We start from the raw sequence: 17,780 nt of genomic DNA, 5'->3' as shown, positions 1-17,780 counted from the left end.
TAAAAAATAAAAAAGTTGTTAATTTCCTTGGTCCCATTAGGGTCCTAAAAATACAGAATATGTTAGGTGATTGAGATAAGTGCCTTTGATAATCTCTGAACTTCAGTAAATCTTTCCCTCTTAAACATTTTAGCCACACTCCCTACCCCCACAACCCCCACCCCACTAAGCTGTCTTTCTCTTCCAGTATCCTTTGCAAAAGGAGAACCTCATCTGGTCATCATCCTTTTCCCAACCCTAAGCTTTCTGTATCTAATCTTTCCTCCATAGCAATTGTACCTGAGTTTCCTAAAATAGAATCCTTAAAGCTTGAATCAAAACAACAAACTACATCTGTAAAGCAAAGAGGTGGTTTGAATACCTTCGAGTAGCTAGTGAATACTTTATTCGAAATGTACATTTAATAGTACATTGTTTTTGTTCTCTTCCCAAATACCATATTTAACTGAGGACCAAGGCCATTAGATTTGTCTCTGTTAAGGATTTGAAGAAAGATGTGCTGTAGGCTATGAAAGGAAGCTCTACATAAGGCCTTAAAAATACTTTGAGCACCAAGAATGGTGGCTGCTCCTACTCAGCAGGTTGAGACTGGAGAATCACAAATTCAAAGCCAGCCTGAGCAACTTAGCAGCAAGACCCTGTCTCAAAACCAAAAAGGGCTGGGTATGTAGCTCAGATTCATAGCACTTGCCTAGTATATATGAGGCCCAAAGTGTAATAATCCCCAGTACCAAAAAAAAAAAAAAAAATTCAGCAAAGATCAGTATTGTGAGAATGAGAGGTTGATTTAAGAAGACTCATTCAAAGGTTCTGATGTTTGAAAACATTGAAAATTGTTTCTATTCACTTTCTCTGAGTAAGTTCTATATTTAATTTACCATGGTTCTACCTGAGACCAATCTACCTTTTTAGTGGAAAGTTTATCATTTATTCTGGGTCAGGCAGGGTGACTTAATCCCAGCAATGCAGGAGGCTAAGCCAGGAAAAGGATAACCAAATTTCGAGTTCAAGGCTAGCCTCTGGCATTTAGCAAGGACTTCAGCAATTTAGTGAGACTCTGTCTTGAAATAAAAAGTCAAAAGGGCCTGAGATAGAGCTCAGTGATAATGCACCCCTGCCCCTCCCCCAAAAAAAGTCAGTTTGGGAAAAGAGTACAAATTAATAGCAATCCATTGATGTAGGAGTCAGTTTTTAAGCCTGCCCCTCATTGTCTTGATTTTAAAACTACTAAGTCAAAATTCTTCCATAATGATTCCTCCTGTCTTAGAACTTTCTAAAACGATTTTAATAAAATTAATGGACTATAAATGGAATTCTCTGATAAAAATAAATATTTTATTTAATTATAAATTAAAAAGTATGCTCTGTGTTAACCCCGGGACTTGTTTTAAGAACCAAAATGCAAGAAGCAGCAGTTGGAAATAGATGGTCCTTTGATGACAGGATGCCAGGGAGGGTTGGAGGCCTTGTAAGGCTGTAATTCCCCTCATTGTGTGTTCAATGGCAGTACCTTGGGGAAAACTGCAATTACATACTAATACTGTTTTAAAATGAGATGCCCTGTCTTCACTGGGGAGAAAAACATTGAACTCCTGTTTCCTATGCTCAAATGACAACCATTGAAATTTGGGTATTTGACACACTTTCTAATATTTTGGAAGTATGACTGCTTATATCTTGCTGCCACAAGATAACAGAATTTAAACTATCAAACATTTTAGCCCTGAGGTTGTGTTGGTTTTTAGTACTTTCTAGTACTAAAAACTAAACTTAAGTGTTGCCATTATAAAAGCCTTTTTATTTCATGGAAGTCACATGCTACTTTTCCTCTCAGGCATAAAGACCTATGATTCCAGAGGAGATGTGTTCATGATATTGTCACTTAGTCTTCCCACCATTTGTACATGTGAATCCATTTAACAAGTTTGCTCTAGCAGGAAAAAATTTCACGTGCAGGAAGACAAACACTGCTCACTCATGCAAAATACACTTTGTAAGAACTGGGGCATCACAAATTGGAAGCTAAGCACCAGGACTATTAAACTCTAATAAAACTGATAGTATTTAACTTTTGAGTCCAAGAAATTTAAAAATGAGCTCTTTGGCTTATAGTGGGAAGAAATTGGATTTACTATAGTTGGTAATGACTTAAATTGCTTAGGAAAACCAGGTTTAGTTCTCTGTGGCACTGGGAGATTAAACCTGGGGGCGTTCTACCACGGAGCCATTCCTAACTCTTTTTTTATTTTTTTATCTTGCTAAATTGCTAAGGCTGGCCTCAAACTTGTGATCCTCCTACTCAGCCTCTGGGTTGCTGGGATTATAGGAATATGCCACTAGGTGTGCCCAGCTAGGAAAATTAGCTTTTATCCCCTAATGTTAAAGATATTGAGGATTCTGCCTGGAAACAATAAAGACTAAAACACTAATATGTTGGTGTTGAAAAAAATCTAGGCACTAGTTTGACATGCATCTTCTTGTTTTGTTTTTCTGTTTATTTTACACAATGGTTTTTATAATACAGGTAAGGAGAAAATTCTCTGGTATTGCTCTAATAAATCACATCAATTCATAAATGGCCCATAATTCCTGTATCCTGCAAGATAAGCATTGAAGGCTGTTAAATCCAAAACTCTTCTCTAAACCTAATCTAACCAGTCAGATAAATCAATATTTCCCCCTTCCAGAAACAGAAATTAATGCAAATTGAAGTACTCACTAACCAAATGAAGTATTCATATGTGGGAAAACTACTGATAAAGGCAGGAGGAAAGCATTTGTGAAGGGCAAAAAGACAAACTAAAAAGGTCTACTTAAGACCTTTTTGAGTAATTTTATTAAAAAGAGACTGTACCTGGGTAATTTTGAAGCCACAGGCATTCTGTCTTCACAGAGACCAATTGGCAAAGCAGGGGACAATAATAATAGCTAACAGTGAAAGCTAAGAATTTTTCATGCATTTGTTGCTTTTATACTTAATGAAATAAACAGTCATCCTGATTTCTAAATGCTGCTAAAACTAAAGAGTGATGTGTCTGTCCTTTGGCAAGGTGGCACAGGTAGTACATAGTAGAATTAGAGCTCAGACTTTGTATGTGTGAATCCATTTAGCAAGTTTGCTGTGGTCAGAAAAAATCCCATGTGCAGGAAGACAAACACTGCTCACTGATGCAAAATACATTTTGTAAGAATTGGAGCATCCCAAGTTAGAGGCTACCCACCTTCGGGTACCCACCTTCTTAATCATTATTATCTGGGACTTGTTCATGTAAAAAGTTACAAATTGTATCTTGTGGTAAGCACTGATTGAGAACTATATTACTCTATGACACAGTGATCTTTAAGGAATTTCACTTGAATAATTTTAAAGTGAGTTTCCCTTACCATGTCTTCATTAAAAACTAAAAAAATTCTGTTTATCATGAGTCATTGTCACTTCTCTTGATTGTTCTTGGGGAAAGTTTTCCAGACCAAACTTTTCTGGATTGCTTCTGTGTTAAAGGAAAATGTGAAAGACAATACAAATGAAAATTGTAAAGGTTATCAGTACTGTGGTTCCTTTTACCATTTTTAAAATTTTTTATGTGTTTTAATTAGTTACACATGATAGTAGAATGTATTTATGCACTTCGATATACATAGATGGGATATAATTTCTCATTTTTCTGAGTGTACATGTTGCAGAATCATATTGGTCATGTAGTCATGTATACATACAGTAATAATGTTTGTTTCATTCTACTGTCTTTCCTATACCCACATCCCCACCCCACCCCTCCCATCACTTTCCTCTACCTAATCTAAGGTAACGCTATTCTTCCCTAGTGCCCTCCACCTTATTGTGAATTAGCTCCACATATTAGAGAAAACGTTCCGCCTTTGGTTTTGTGGGATTGGCTTGTTTCTCTTAGCATGATATTCTCTAACTCCAACCATTAACTAGCAAATGCCATAATTTTACTCTTCTTTAAAGCTAAGTAATATTCCACTGAGTATATATACCACATTTTCTTTATCCATTCATCTATTGAGGGACACTAGGTTGGTTCTATAGTCTAGCTATTGTGAACTGAGTTGCTATAAACATTGATGTGGTTGCATCACTATAGTCTGCTGATTTTAAGTCCTTTGGGTATAAACCAAGGAGTGGGATAGCTGGGTCAAATGGTGGTTCCATTCCCTATTTTCTAAGGAATCTCCATACTGCTTTCCATAGTGGTTGCACCAATTTGCAGTCCCACCAGCAATATATGAGTGTAACTTCCCCCCCCACACACATCCTTGCCAACATATATTCTTATTTGTGTTCTTGATAATCACTATTCTGACTGCAGTGAGATGAAATCTCTGTGTAGTTTTAATTTGCGTTTCACTAATTGCTAGAGATGTTGAACACTTTTTCATATATTTGATCAATTGTATTTCTTTTTCTGTGAAGTGTCTGTTCAGTTCCTTAGCCCAATCTGTAGGCTCTTTCCTCAGTTATTGTTTCCTTTGCTTAGTGTTGAGAGCCACAGCTAAGGGGCCCCAGCAAACTTTCAGACTGCCAGCTGATGATTGGCTGACAGTGCCCCAGCAACATCTAGCTGATTGGCTCCTCCGCCCGTGATGCTCATTGGGCTGTTTCCCTGCCCTTTCAGACCACGGAGCTGCTCATTGGGGGACTTTTTTGGCTCCGCCCATGTGACCCAGCCAATCGGCCTCAAGAGCAAGAGGATTGTGGGAGGTGGAGAGGCGTGTAGTTGAGAGAGAGGCTTGTGGGAAGCCAGTGGTGGCAGTTGGGCTCTGAGGGATTTTCAGAGCCCAACTGCCACCTTTTAAATCAAAAGAAGCTTTTTAATTTAAATCCATCTCACTTATTGATTTTTGATTTTACTTCTTGCACTTTAGGAGTCTTGTTAAGGGAGTCAGATCCTAGACATGGTGAAGATTTGGGCCTATTTTTTCTTCTATTAGGTGCAGGGTCTCTGTTCTAGTACCTAAGTCTTTGATCCACTCTGAGTTGATTTTTGTGCAGGGTGAGAGAGAGAGGTATTTTGGTACATATGGATTTCCAGCTTTGCCAGCACCATTTGTTGAATAGGCTATCTTTTCTCCAGTGAGTGTTTTGGCACCCTTGTCTAGTATGAGATAACTATATTTATGTGGGTTTGTCTCTGTGTCCTCTATTCTCTACCATTGGTCTACAAGTCAATTTTGGTGCCAATACCATGCTGTTTTTGTTACTATAGCTCTGTAGTATAGTTTAAGGTCTGGTATTGTGATGCCTCCTGCTTCACTTTTCTTGCTAAGGCTTGCTTTAGCTATTCTGGGTCTCTTATTTTTCCAAATAAATTTCATGATTGCTTTTGCTGTTTCTATGAAGAATGTCATTGGGATTTTAATAGGAATTACATTAAATCTGTATAATGCTTTGGTAGTCCCTTTTGTCATTTATCATAGTCAGCAATATATCCTATAAAGTCCTATTTTTTAATATTTTTGTTGCTGTTGCTGTAGATGGACACAATACCTTTATTTTGTTTTTATGTGGTGCTGAGGATCAAATGCAGTATGTCACATGTGTGAGGCAAGTGCTCTACCACTCAATCCCAGCCCAGTCCTGTTTTTGTTATTGTTGTTGTTTGATATTATCATAAGTATGTGTAAGAATAACCAAGGGTGATGGTACCCATATTAGGGGTTTAATGAATAAGGACCATTCATTAAGATGTGTGATCCATTGCTTACCTGGGTTCAATCCCTAGCGCTGCAACAAAAGGACCTATAGTTTTGTGGGTTTGGTTTGGTTTTTGTTACCATGATTGAACCCAGGGGCACCTAACCACTGAACTACATCCCGAGGCCTTTTTATTTTTGTATTTTGAGACAGGGTCTCACTAAGTTGCTTTGAACTCATGATTCTCCTGTCTCAGCCTCCCGAGCCACTGCGATTATAGGCATGTGCCATGCTTTGTTGGGGGAACTTTTCATAGACTTTTTAAAGGTAGGCACAATGCACTCCTGTATTAACAGTGGCTTGGAAGGCTGAGGCAGGAGGATCACCAGTTCAAAACCAACCCAAGCAATTTAGTGAGACCCTGTATCAAGATAAATTAAAAATGGGCTGAGGATGTGGCTCAGGGGTTGAACACCTCTAGGTTTAATCCCTGGTATCAAAAAAAAAAAAAAAGAAAGAAATTTTTTTAAATACAAGGCTGAATTTTTTTTTCATTATTTACCCAAGTGGAACTGTCTGTAAATAGTAAGGAGTAGAATTTGTTGCATAATAAATATATTTGGTGCCTGATATAGAGCCCTTAAAACCCTTGATATTTTAAATCTAATCACCCATAGCTAATGATATAAACAATCATGCCTATGTAATAGAATCTCAGGGTTGGGAGATCCTAAATGATGATGGGAAGTTCAGAGAGCTTCCAGTTTGGTAAATGCACCCAGCTCTCAGGAGGGTAGCGTACCTCTAATTCTTTGGGAATGGAAACTCCTGCAGTCGGTACCCTGAGATCTGTAAGGTGTGACAGCAAATTATTGAGCCTGTGGAGGGGGTCGTGGGAATCCCTGACTTGTAGCCAAGTTGGACTGAAGTGTGCAACTAGTGTCTGGAGTGAGGAAATCGTCCTTAACCTATAGGTCTGCACTAATGCTGGGTGGTTAGTGTCAGAATTGTAAAATATCAAGTTGGTGTCTGCAGCAGTTTAGAAAACTCATGTTTGGTGTCAGAAGTGTGTGGGTAGAAAAGTTTTCCTTTTAAGTTTGTTGGATGGGTATTGATAAACTGTTTGAAAGAGTCAAAGATAAGTACAAAACTTGTACTCCAAAAGACTGATAAAAAATGATGGTACCAAGGACAGAAAAGGGTTGTAGTTGCCTCCCCCTATCCCCATTTTCTGTTTTTACTTTCTGTGGTTTCAATTACCTACAATCAGCCACAGTCTGAAAATATTAAATGGAAAATTCCAGAAATAATTAATGGTTTTAATTTGTGCACTATTCTGAGTGGTGGGATGAAATCCCATACCATCCTTCCCTGGCACAAATCATCACGTTGCCTAGCATATCCATGCTGTGTTTGCCACCTGCCCCATTAGTCAGTCAGTAGCTGTCTTGGTAATGGTAGTGCTTATGTCAAGTGATTCTTATTTTATTTATTAATGGCTTCAAAGCACACACACAAAAAATGATGCTAGCAATTCAGATATGCCAGAGAGAAGCCATAAAGTGCTTCCTTTAAGTAAAAAGTGAAAGTTGATCATAGGGATGAATAGGAATAAAACATAGTATATAAAGGATGCAGTATTATCTGTACCTTCAGTCATCCACTGAGAGTCTTAGAAAGAATCTCTTGCAGATAAGAGGGACTATATATTAGGGAAAAAGGAAGGAATTTTGAAAATTAAGGAAATCTGATATGAAATGATCTTTGGAAATAGAGGCCTATATATCAGGCATGGTAGTACATACCTGTAATCCCAGCTAAGCATGAAGTTAAAGGAGGAGGACCTCAAGTTCAAGGCCATCCTGGACAATTAGTGAGACTCTGCCTCAATTTAAAAAAAAGGAGGGGGGATATACATCAGTGGTAGAGTACTTAGTTAGCATGCCTGAAGCCCTGTGCTCAATCCCATGTACTAAAAAAGAAATACAGGGATGCCTTCAGTGCCCATCCATGCCTTGCCTCCCTTATGCCAATGATTTTTCCTCTCTGAAGACCCATCTTAAATATCACCTTGACTTGTAAATAATTTATATGAAATGATATCTGAAGTTCCATGTCTTTACCTCTTTGAACCTTTTTATTACAGGTTACTATTATCTTTTGCTAAACATTATCCAACTTTATGCTCAGTAGTTTAGCATCATTTCCAACCTGTTTGGGTAAAGATCTGTGGCTAAATTGTTATTGTCAGAATAAAGGACCTGTAATATAAAGAAAAAATCAGGGGATTAGGGCTTAGCTTAGTAGTATAGTGTTTGTTTAGCATGAATAGAGGCCTGGGTTCTATTGCCAGTACAAAATTAAAAATAAAAAATTTAGCAAGATACTCCTAATGCCTAATCTTCAACAGCAAGGCAGTAAGTTAAACATGAAACAAAGCTATGTGTTTAAGATATGCAGGGAAATGATTTCAAAGTATATACATTTTATATCACTAAGAATGGTCACTCCTAAGGAGAAGACTTTAGGCAGGAGTGGTAGTCAAGAGAGATTCAAATTTAAATGAAAACATAAGCATATTATTATATAATTTTAAATTTTTAGTAAAAAGAAATATATTTTCATTAGCAGCTAAACTTTTGCTTCCCAGGAAACTTTATCTCTTCAAAATGGTTAAATTAATAAAAGACTTTGATAATAGGACAAAGTGCATGTTTCCCTGACTTCTTACAGTACTTAGATATGGTGAAACAAAAGTATATAGTTTTGCAGGGCATGGTGATACATATCTGTAATCCCAGTGGCTCAGAAGGCTGAGGCAGGATGATCACAAATTTGAGGCCAGTCTCAGCAACTAAGCAAGGCCCTAAACAACTTAGTGAGACTCTATCCCAAAATAAAAAATAAAAAGGGCCGGGGATGTGATATGGTTCAGTGGTTAAGCACCCCTGGATTCAATCTCTAGTACCCACCCCCTCAAAAAAATTTTTTTTAAATATATGGTTTTTCCTTGTTCCTATGCAAAGTGTTTCTTCCCAGTGAATATTTGAGTTTGTATCTGATGCTTCTGGGATTCCAGGTATTTGTTACTTGCTGATGGGCAATTAGTTCTTTACTGCCTCTTTCCCTCCTGCACTTCATTTTTAATATTGTTGCTATTCTATTGTGAGTTAGAAAGTATATCAATATTAACTGAGAAAATAGATTATGGTGAATTCATGGTGAGAGTGTTGATGCATTAATTTTGAGAGTTGTCCTAAGGCTTTTTTGCTTTTCTTGGAATTCTGTGCTTGATGTAGAATTCTTGTTTATTTAATAAATAATTTAGAGTACTGTTAGAAATTGGATTTCTGATGAATAAATCATACCCTTTAAGAGATCCAGTTCAAGTAACTTTAAAAACCATTTGAATTTTCATAAATGTTTAGTTAATGATTCATCATAAAATAATGGTAGCTAGGGGGTGGTTGTATGTGTATATTTGGTTTTGAGTCATCTAGGAAAAGGAAAATTTCAAGCTAGTCAGTTTTGGTTTTCACTGAATCTTTTTAAAGTAATGAGCTGTTTGTTTTGTCCATCACTATGGCAACTCCAGCTAGTTATTTCTCCTAGAGAAACTTAGTGTGCACCAATCATTAGACTATTGAACATATTAAGGTATATGTGTTAAAAGACAGACAGTGCTTTGTGCTTTCATGTAGTTTGCAGATGTCTGTATTCATTTGTGTTCTTTTGAAACATCCAGATAACATTAACCCAAAATAACTAATCAGTTTCTCTTAAGAGTAAAGAGGATGATTTCAAAGTTTGCATTGTTAAGTACTCCATTTTTCTGTCCTCTGCCCTTCCTCCAACTTGACTTGAGATTGATAAATCATTTTCATGGCAGTGTTTCTCTAATTTTCACTAGTGGACTGAGACACAGATTATTTTGTCATTAAGTAGAATGTGGTCCTTAATTTTAGATCTCATTTCTAAAGACATCCATTCTGTGGTCTATACTTTTTTTTGGGGGGGAGGGGGGCGGGGGGAGGCACAACCAGGATTGAACTCAGGGGCACTCAACCACTAAGTCACATCCCAGCCCTATATGGTTGCCATTCAGAAATTCTGGATTTCTCCTTTTTTAAGAATTTTAATGTCACATCATTTTATCCTTCACATAACCCAATTGTGCTAATTGCTCCCAATATGCTAAATTTATAAATAGAAAGTACCTTCTTTTTATCAGGTTGTTGTTCAAATCTCTTAATGTCCATAAAAATATGGTAAAGAGTTTTCAGGCAATAGTATATTTTTAGTAATTATCTTTGGTTTCCAATTGCAGAAGGGGAAACATAACTAACTTTCAAGAACTGTGAATATCTTGTTTTACTGTAGTTTATCACAAGTATTACTACAGAGTATTTTATTTATGGGTACTCTTTGAGAATTTTTGTTTTTTTCATATCAACACTTTAAGTAACCCTATACTAATATACCTGCTAATTTCTAGAAGTGAAAACATTAATGTATTATTGATTAATTAGAATGTTAAAGAGACTATTTCTTTAGCCCAGGCAATATCACCTTCTGTCCCCTTCATGACCCACCTTTATCTTTTTTTTTAATTTCATTTTATTTACTTACTTATTATAGTTGTAAATAGACAGAATGCCTTTATTTGTTTATTTTTATGTGATACTGAGGATTGAGCCCAGCGCCTCACACACGCTAGGCAAGCTCTCTGCCACTGAGAGCTACAGCCCCAGCTCCCCCACCTTTATCCTTTAGGGCTTATTCCACTAAGCTTCTGCTACTTCCTTTATAGCTCCTCCCTTGTCTCAATAACAGTAAAAATTCTCATTAATTCATAGCCTGCAGAAAATATGCCTGTGATGTGACAGAAAATTCTATAGATGAGAAAAAAAATTTTATTTCACAAATGAATTCCTGGGTTCCATCCAGGGAATCTGTTTTGTTTTAGAGTTTATGACTCATCATTCAAGACTTTTGTAATAAAAATGACAATTCTTTTCCACTTTGGTAAAAGGAGGGTTCTGGTTTCTTATTAGTATCTTTGTCTGGAATATTAGACTTGCCATTCAGATGCTTCTGCTATTTGATTTATGAAGATTATAGTTAAATCAGCTTTTAATTCTTAACTATAACTGCATTACATTACAGGTACTTCTTAAGTACCTTTTAAACTTTTAGGTTTCTAGTTAAAGGAAAGTAACTTTTTCTTCATAAACTTAAATTCAAATAATTGTGTGGGGGCAGGCACAATCTTGGGCACCTGCAATCCCAGCTGCTTAAGAGGCTGAGTCAGAAGAATGGCAATTTTGAGGCCAGCTTGGGCAGGGCTAGGTGTATAATTCAATCAATAAATAAATTAGTATGGCTACTTCCATAGGCTTTTAAAGAGCAATGAAAAAAGTAATCTGTGTGTAAGAGGAAATAAACTAATTATTAAAAACTTATTTATTTTACCACCCGCTATGAATTTATCTTGAAGTAATGAAATCAAAGTTTATAAAGCTATTTATTCAATTCCCTGTCACTTTAGACCCTTTTGTGTTTTGGTAAATTGCTTTGTTATGTATTACTACTTTCAGTTGTTAAAGCAGTGCTAATAGTTGAAATTTGAGTATGGACAGTACAAGCCTCTGAGTCAGATGACTCACATAGGACATCCCACAGCCTTGGCCATAAGCAAAGGAGAACAGTGTTTTGCCTGTCCAGATGAGCTGGGATCATCTGTTGGCTGGGATCACCTGGATAAAGCACTTATACTTGTATCCCTGGTTTAATATAATGTTCATTAAGTAATATATCATTACTTAGCTTTTTTATTAATTAGAAAAGCAGTGTAGTGTTTAAGCAAAATTTTTGTTTTAAAGATACAAACATTTCATACTAATATTACTGACAAATTTTATTTTGGATTTTTTTAGGACCTTGTTCTTTAACTCTGTAGTATGGTTTTAGTTCTTCCATGATAAGTAAGGATGTTCATGGGAAATTGTTTAATGTGTATATCAAATATTTTAGTGGCCATGGCATTTCTTTCTTCCTTAAATTTTAAGATACTTAAGTGCCTACTGTGTGCCATTTTCTGTGGTAGGCATCAGGAATAAAGGCAGCAAACAAAACACAGTCTGTTTTCCTGGTGTAAACTTCCTGGATGGGAAAGCCAGACATAAATAGATAAGTAGATCTGTTATAATAAATGCTATAAAGAAATAAGATAGGGGCTGGAGTTGTAGCTCAATGGCAGAGCACTTGCCTGTATCATGGCACCACATTAAAAAAAAAAAAAAAAAACGAAGAAGAAGAAGGTTCAAAAGGCTAGAGAGTGGATGTGTGGAAGTGCTTTTAAGTAGAATAGTCAAGGAGGACCTCTCAGAATAATTTGAAATAGAGACCTGAATGAAATGAAAGAGCTGTGTATCTGTTGTATGCTAGAAAAATTAACCGGTCATATCACATTCTAAAATTTTAAAAAATGATTTCATTAACTTCATAAGAAATTTGAGAATTCATTATGTACAAAATATACCCATTATGTACAGAATATAATTCTGTTTTTGATTTGGGGTATTTTGTTTGGTTGTTGTTATTGTTTTAATACTGGAAATTGAACCCAGGGGCACTTTACCCTTGAGCTACATTCCTGGCTCTTTTTATTTTGAGATGGGGTCTCACTAAATTGCTAGGTTCTTGGTAGATTGTTGAGTTTATAATCATCCTGCCTCAGCCTTCTGAGTCACTGAGATTATAGGTGTACACCACCAAGCTGGGCTTATAAGATACAATTCTAAGAAGCCACTCTTCTAAATGTAAATTTTTTCTTTTCTTTTTCTTTTTTTTTTTTAAGCTAGGGTCTCACTATATTGCCTACACTGGCCTTAAATTCTTAGGTTCAAGCAATCCTGCCTCAGCCTTCTAATTGTAATTGCAGTTATGTTCCACTGTACCTGACTCTCTCATTTTCTTATTTTTATAATAGAATAAAGTTTATGTGCAACTTCAGAGTTTGCTCTTTATGTTCATATATACTATAGAGATTTCTCTTAAAGCATCAATATTTAAGTTGACATTTTCTGAAACATAAAAAATCTGCTTTTAAAATTGACTAGAATTTTCTCAGGCTGCCCATGAGATATTTTCCATGATTGTCTGAAGAACTTTTAGTCCCTGGATTATTCTTTAAAAAAGATGTACCTGGGGCTCCTATTACTTACCTGTGACTCTGAGTGAGGATTATACCCAGCACCTTAAGAGGAGCTAGATAGAAGAGGGAAGGGTAGAAAAGGTGCTGCAGCTTCATCTGGGTGTCTTCACACACAGAGCATCAGGGCTCCCCCCTCAGTGTGCAGCTAGATATCACCACCCAGGGTATCTTCCTTGGGGTTGAGAACAGTGGAACATAGAGAAAGAGAGGTGATTTAACCCTGCAAAACTTGGAAAGGTGAGTGACCCAGACACCTCATGGCTTGTAGATGCAGGGGCATTAGGACTTGGAATGGCCTCCTCCCCTTCTTGCAGAAATGGTGAAGGGAAATGTTAATACCTAGGAAAAAGAGAAAGCTTTCTCATATCCCAGTGGAGGAGTCTGGCAGTTGGGTAAGGGGAATAGCAGGCATAAGAAATTCTTTGGATCTATCCATTTGAAGCCAAAATCTCTATATAGACATCTGGTATTGAGTCTGTCAAACCTGGTTATAGTCCATTTTTTCATGTTTGTATGTTTTCAGACAGCAGAATTCTTGAAATTATTGCTAGCAAATTACCCAAACCAAGCAGTAAAAGGAAAATAAAAAAGACTTATGAGGTAGTTGCCTTCTGGAAAGTGTAAAAAACATTGCTTTGGAGAGCATTTTTTTTGCCTTATGTGACCAGTTATTTTTCCCACTGGGTTATAACTTCCTTAAGAACAGGGACTGTGTTCCCCATCTTTAAATTCCCAAGAACACTTGCTCTTTTTTGTCTTACTCATACCAGAAAGTGAAAACTGAGCTTCAGCACCATCACCTCTCTTTGTTATCAGTATATTTAAAACCAAATTCAGGGTTAATTCTATAGCTCTTTCTTAGTTTTTTCTTTTCACTTCTTATGGTGTTCTGACACATAGACACTTCAAACATTCTTGGAAATAGCCTGAGCATAAAATGTAAATAGTGTGATTGTTTTTAATTTATAGCCCTTTTTTGTTTGTTTGTTTGTTTTGAAACTTACCAGAAATTTGTTGAAATACATCACCCCCCACTTTTATTTTTATTTTATTTATTTATTTATTTTTTTAAATACCACCAGGTATCCGTTACAGCACTGATGTAAGTGTAGATGAAGTAAAAGCGTTGGCTTCTCTGATGACTTATAAGTGTGCAGTGGTTGGTAAGTGATAACCTCTGTTGCTACCTAATAACTGGGGAAATAGGTCTACATAGAGTGTTAATTTTAAGATACTATAGAAGTACACCTTATCAGAACTTTTTAAGTTAAACTCCTTAAGGCTTAAGTGGGGTTTTTTTTTATAGGAACTAGTTGGACTTTCTCAAAATATAGATCTTTGTTTTAAATACCTGTCCACCATCTATAAATAAGACCAAGTCATAGTAAAAGGAAAGTAAATACAGTGTTCTTTTAGCAATAGTAGGGAATACTGATGACATTATACATTATAACTTGGCTAGCCTTATAATTTCTGTTTAATAAAGCGTTATTTAAAGTATAATCTTTTTAGAAGCGATCAACATGGTTTTATTTCTACAATGTTCCAAAATTAAAATGGTAAAGCATTATACATTTTTAATGCAAGTTGAACATCCCTAATTAAAAAATATGAAATCTGAAATCCTTCAAAATCTGAAACTTTCTAAATATGAACATGGAGCCATCAGTAATAAATTCCATACCTGACCTCATGAGACAGGTCTAGGTCAAAATGCAGACACACTGAAAATACTGTACAAAATTAAGGGGCTGGAGTTGTGGCTCAGTGATACACTGCTTGCCTAGTACGTGTGAGGCACTGGATTCGATCCTCAGCACCACATAAAAGTAAATAAATAAAGCATTCTTTTACCTTTAAAAATATATATATTTCTGAAAAAAGTATTCAGGTAAAAAATATCCAACCTCTTTTGGATAGTGCTTTCTGTGTGTTTATTTTTTAAATTTTTATATGAAGTAACAACTCTCAGTCTTTCCTTTCAGATGTGCCATTTGGGGGTGCTAAAGCAGGTGTTAAGATCAATCCCAAGAACTATACAGTAAGTATCAAAGTGATATTTGTAAGCACAATGCATTTACCAAAGAACTTGAAATTTTTAGGCTTCTGTGTATCCCTCATTAATGAGATTAATGGTCTTCGCTGCTTTTCAGAAAAATAGGGAAATAAGTAAATAATTACCTCATTGAGTATGTTGCCATATTAAAGATCATCTGTGTAACATCGATGTCTTTTCATTTTCTTAGTTGATTAAGAAGCAATTAATACTTGATATTGTTAGACACTTACATTCACTTTTAAAAATTACTATTATCAAGTTTTAATGTAGAGATCTCCTTCTGGTGACAATACCTTAAGTAATCCTCCTATCAGTATCAAGTTAATTAAAATTAGTTACAGTGCCCTACATAGTACTAAATTAATGATATCTACACAAACATAATAAATACATATGATTCTGTTCTCTTTGAAGTTCACCATTTAAGCTGGGCATGGTGGCACACACCTGTAAGTTCACTGTATAAATGAAAATATACAAGGACATGGCCTATAGGGTTCATATTAATACAATTATATCATTTTTCAATTAGTCTTAATTAATATTTAGTTATTTTGGAGCTAGGGTTGTGGATCAGTGGTAGAGCACTTGCCTCACATGCGTGGGGCACTGGGTTTGATACTTAGCACCACATAAGTAAATAAAATAAAAGTATTATGTCCATCTACAGCTAAAAATTTTTTTAAAAAAAGAAATGAGGAATTAATACAAAAGGAAACTGGGATTTGAGGAGCCGTAGTCTATTATCTTTATCTGCATGTATGTGAGTGTGTTTTTGTGCACACACTAGGGATTGAATCCAGGGCATTGCTCATACTATACTCAAACACTGAGCTTCATCCCTAGCCACTATAACCTAATTTTCATTCTTTAAAATGGAAATGCCTACTTTATGGATTATACTGACAATTACAGAAGATATATGAAAATTTCTCTCATATAGAAAACATGATATGCATCCCAGCTGATATTATGTCAAAAATACTTTTTATTACTATATTTTGTTGGTTGTTTTTTTTTTCTTTATAGGATAATGAATTGGAAAAGATCACAAGAAGGTTCACTATGGAGCTCGCAAAAAAAGGTTTTATTGGTATGTATTGCCATGTAAGTTTCTGTATGAAATGGAATTCATAATAACTGACATTTCTTATCTTTACACATGGCTAAATATAGTATATCATAATTCTCTTTCCTTTAGAAACCAGGTTTTATCGTAGATCTCCTGGACATACCTCAGCCTGTTTATGATACATCTTTTTTTTTTTTTTTTTTTAATTTTTATTGTTGGTTGTTCAAAACATTACATAGTTCTTGATATATCATATTTCACATTTTGATTCAAGTGGGTTATGAACTCCCATTTTTACCCCATATACAGATTGCAGAATCACATCGGTTACACATCCACTGATTTACATATTGCCATACTAGTGTCTGTTGTATTCTGCTGCCTTTCCTATCCTCTACTATCCCCCCTCCCCTCCCCTCCCCTCCCCTCTTCTCTCTCTACCCCATCTACTGTAATTCATTTCTCCCCCTTGTTTTATTTTTTTTTTTTCCTTTTCCCCTCACTTCCTCTTGTTTGTAATTTTGTATAACCCTGAGGGTCTCCTTCCATTTCCATGCAATTTCCCTTCTCTCTCCCTTTCCCTCCCTATGATACATCTTTGATGGAAACGTTCTTGTACTCAGTGTGCAGTAGGGACAACAAGGAGAGAGTTCTTATGTTTCCAGATATCATAATAAGAGTTGGTTCAGTAGAGTGATATTATATCTTCTGTATTGAGACATTCAAAATGGCCCTACTTTGAGACACTGAATAATATTGAAATATTTTTAAGTATAAAAAACACAGTTTTTAAAATGGTCATCCTTTTGTTCCTAAAGCAATGAGAAATCTAATTAATGCCTTTTGGAGCTGGGGCTTTTAAACAGGCCTACCTGTCCCCTTTAAAGCAGTGGAACTAGCCAGTCACCATCAGTATCTCTGAGGATACTAATTTTTGTTTGCTTGATGTTTGTTTATCTTACTGTCTATTACGTGTGCTTATGTTCTTTTGTGTGAAATATTTTTGTTTGTAACGTATAAATATTTGTCATTTACTCTTCGATGTTTTAAGCAATTTAAGTCTTCATGTTTCTTTTAGTCTAGAAGGCTTCTAGTTTTTTGGAATAAAATGAACAAAAAAATTGCTAAAAATAATCTTTGCCCTGTTAGCATAAACAAAATAAGACTGACTATAAAACGGGGAGAATCCTACTTTTTTTCTGCATTCCTTCCTTTGAGTTTTTTTTCCTGTGTTCCCCTAACCACTGATAAGTTTCTATGAAATTAAACTATCAATATTTTTTAAATTATCCCATTTTTAGGGAAAAATACATGAAATAAAGAAACTAATATAGAAATAAAATACATAGGTAATGCTAGAACTTTATAATATTTGGCACAAATTTCATAATTTTAAGGGCAGTTGGGATTTTGACATACCTCATACCAGTACTGCTTGTACATTATTTATAGGAGAAGCATGCTAACAGAAGTTAGTTACCTCTTTCACACTTACGTGAAGTATAATTAAAATCATGTTGAGCCCAATGATAGCCATCACATTTTTATATCATATTACTTCTTAGCCTAAATCTTAAATGTATTTTAATATAAACTTGTATGGTTTTATATTTTATTCAGTCATATTCATTACCTATGTCTAGTGTTTTCAATCTAGTTTTATGGATCTTGACAAGTATCTTATGGGTCTAAAAGTTTACTGGGACACTGAAAGGAAGCAAAGCCCCACAATACTAGTTATCTGGTTTCTTTGCTTTTGTGCAAAAACCTCATT

The 17,780-nt window shown here is 35.6% G+C and overlaps 1 protein-coding gene across 2 annotated transcripts in view; it reads left to right on the top strand.

The window, feature by feature from the left end:
- Glud1 (glutamate dehydrogenase 1) overlaps positions 1-17,780 on the top strand; it is a 99,890-nt gene that overhangs the window by 64,972 nt on the left and 17,138 nt on the right. For both annotated transcript variants that reach the window (XM_058581066.1, XM_046449906.2), the window contains 3 exons: positions 13,958-14,038; positions 14,861-14,916; positions 15,964-16,027. In XM_058581066.1, the coding sequence (XP_058437049.1) occupies positions 13,958-14,038; positions 14,861-14,916; positions 15,964-16,027 (201 nt within the window). The remainder of the gene's footprint in view (positions 1-13,957; positions 14,039-14,860; positions 14,917-15,963; positions 16,028-17,780) is intronic.

This window comes from Marmota monax, unplaced genomic scaffold, assembly GCF_021218885.2.
Source record: "Marmota monax isolate L192 unplaced genomic scaffold, Marmota_monax_Labrador192_F-V1.1 WCK01_AAM20220418_F8-fsc00004, whole genome shotgun sequence".
In the NCBI taxonomy this organism is placed as follows: Eukaryota; Metazoa; Chordata; class Mammalia; order Rodentia; family Sciuridae; genus Marmota; species Marmota monax.
This window is presented reverse-complemented; position numbering and strand designations above follow the sequence as displayed.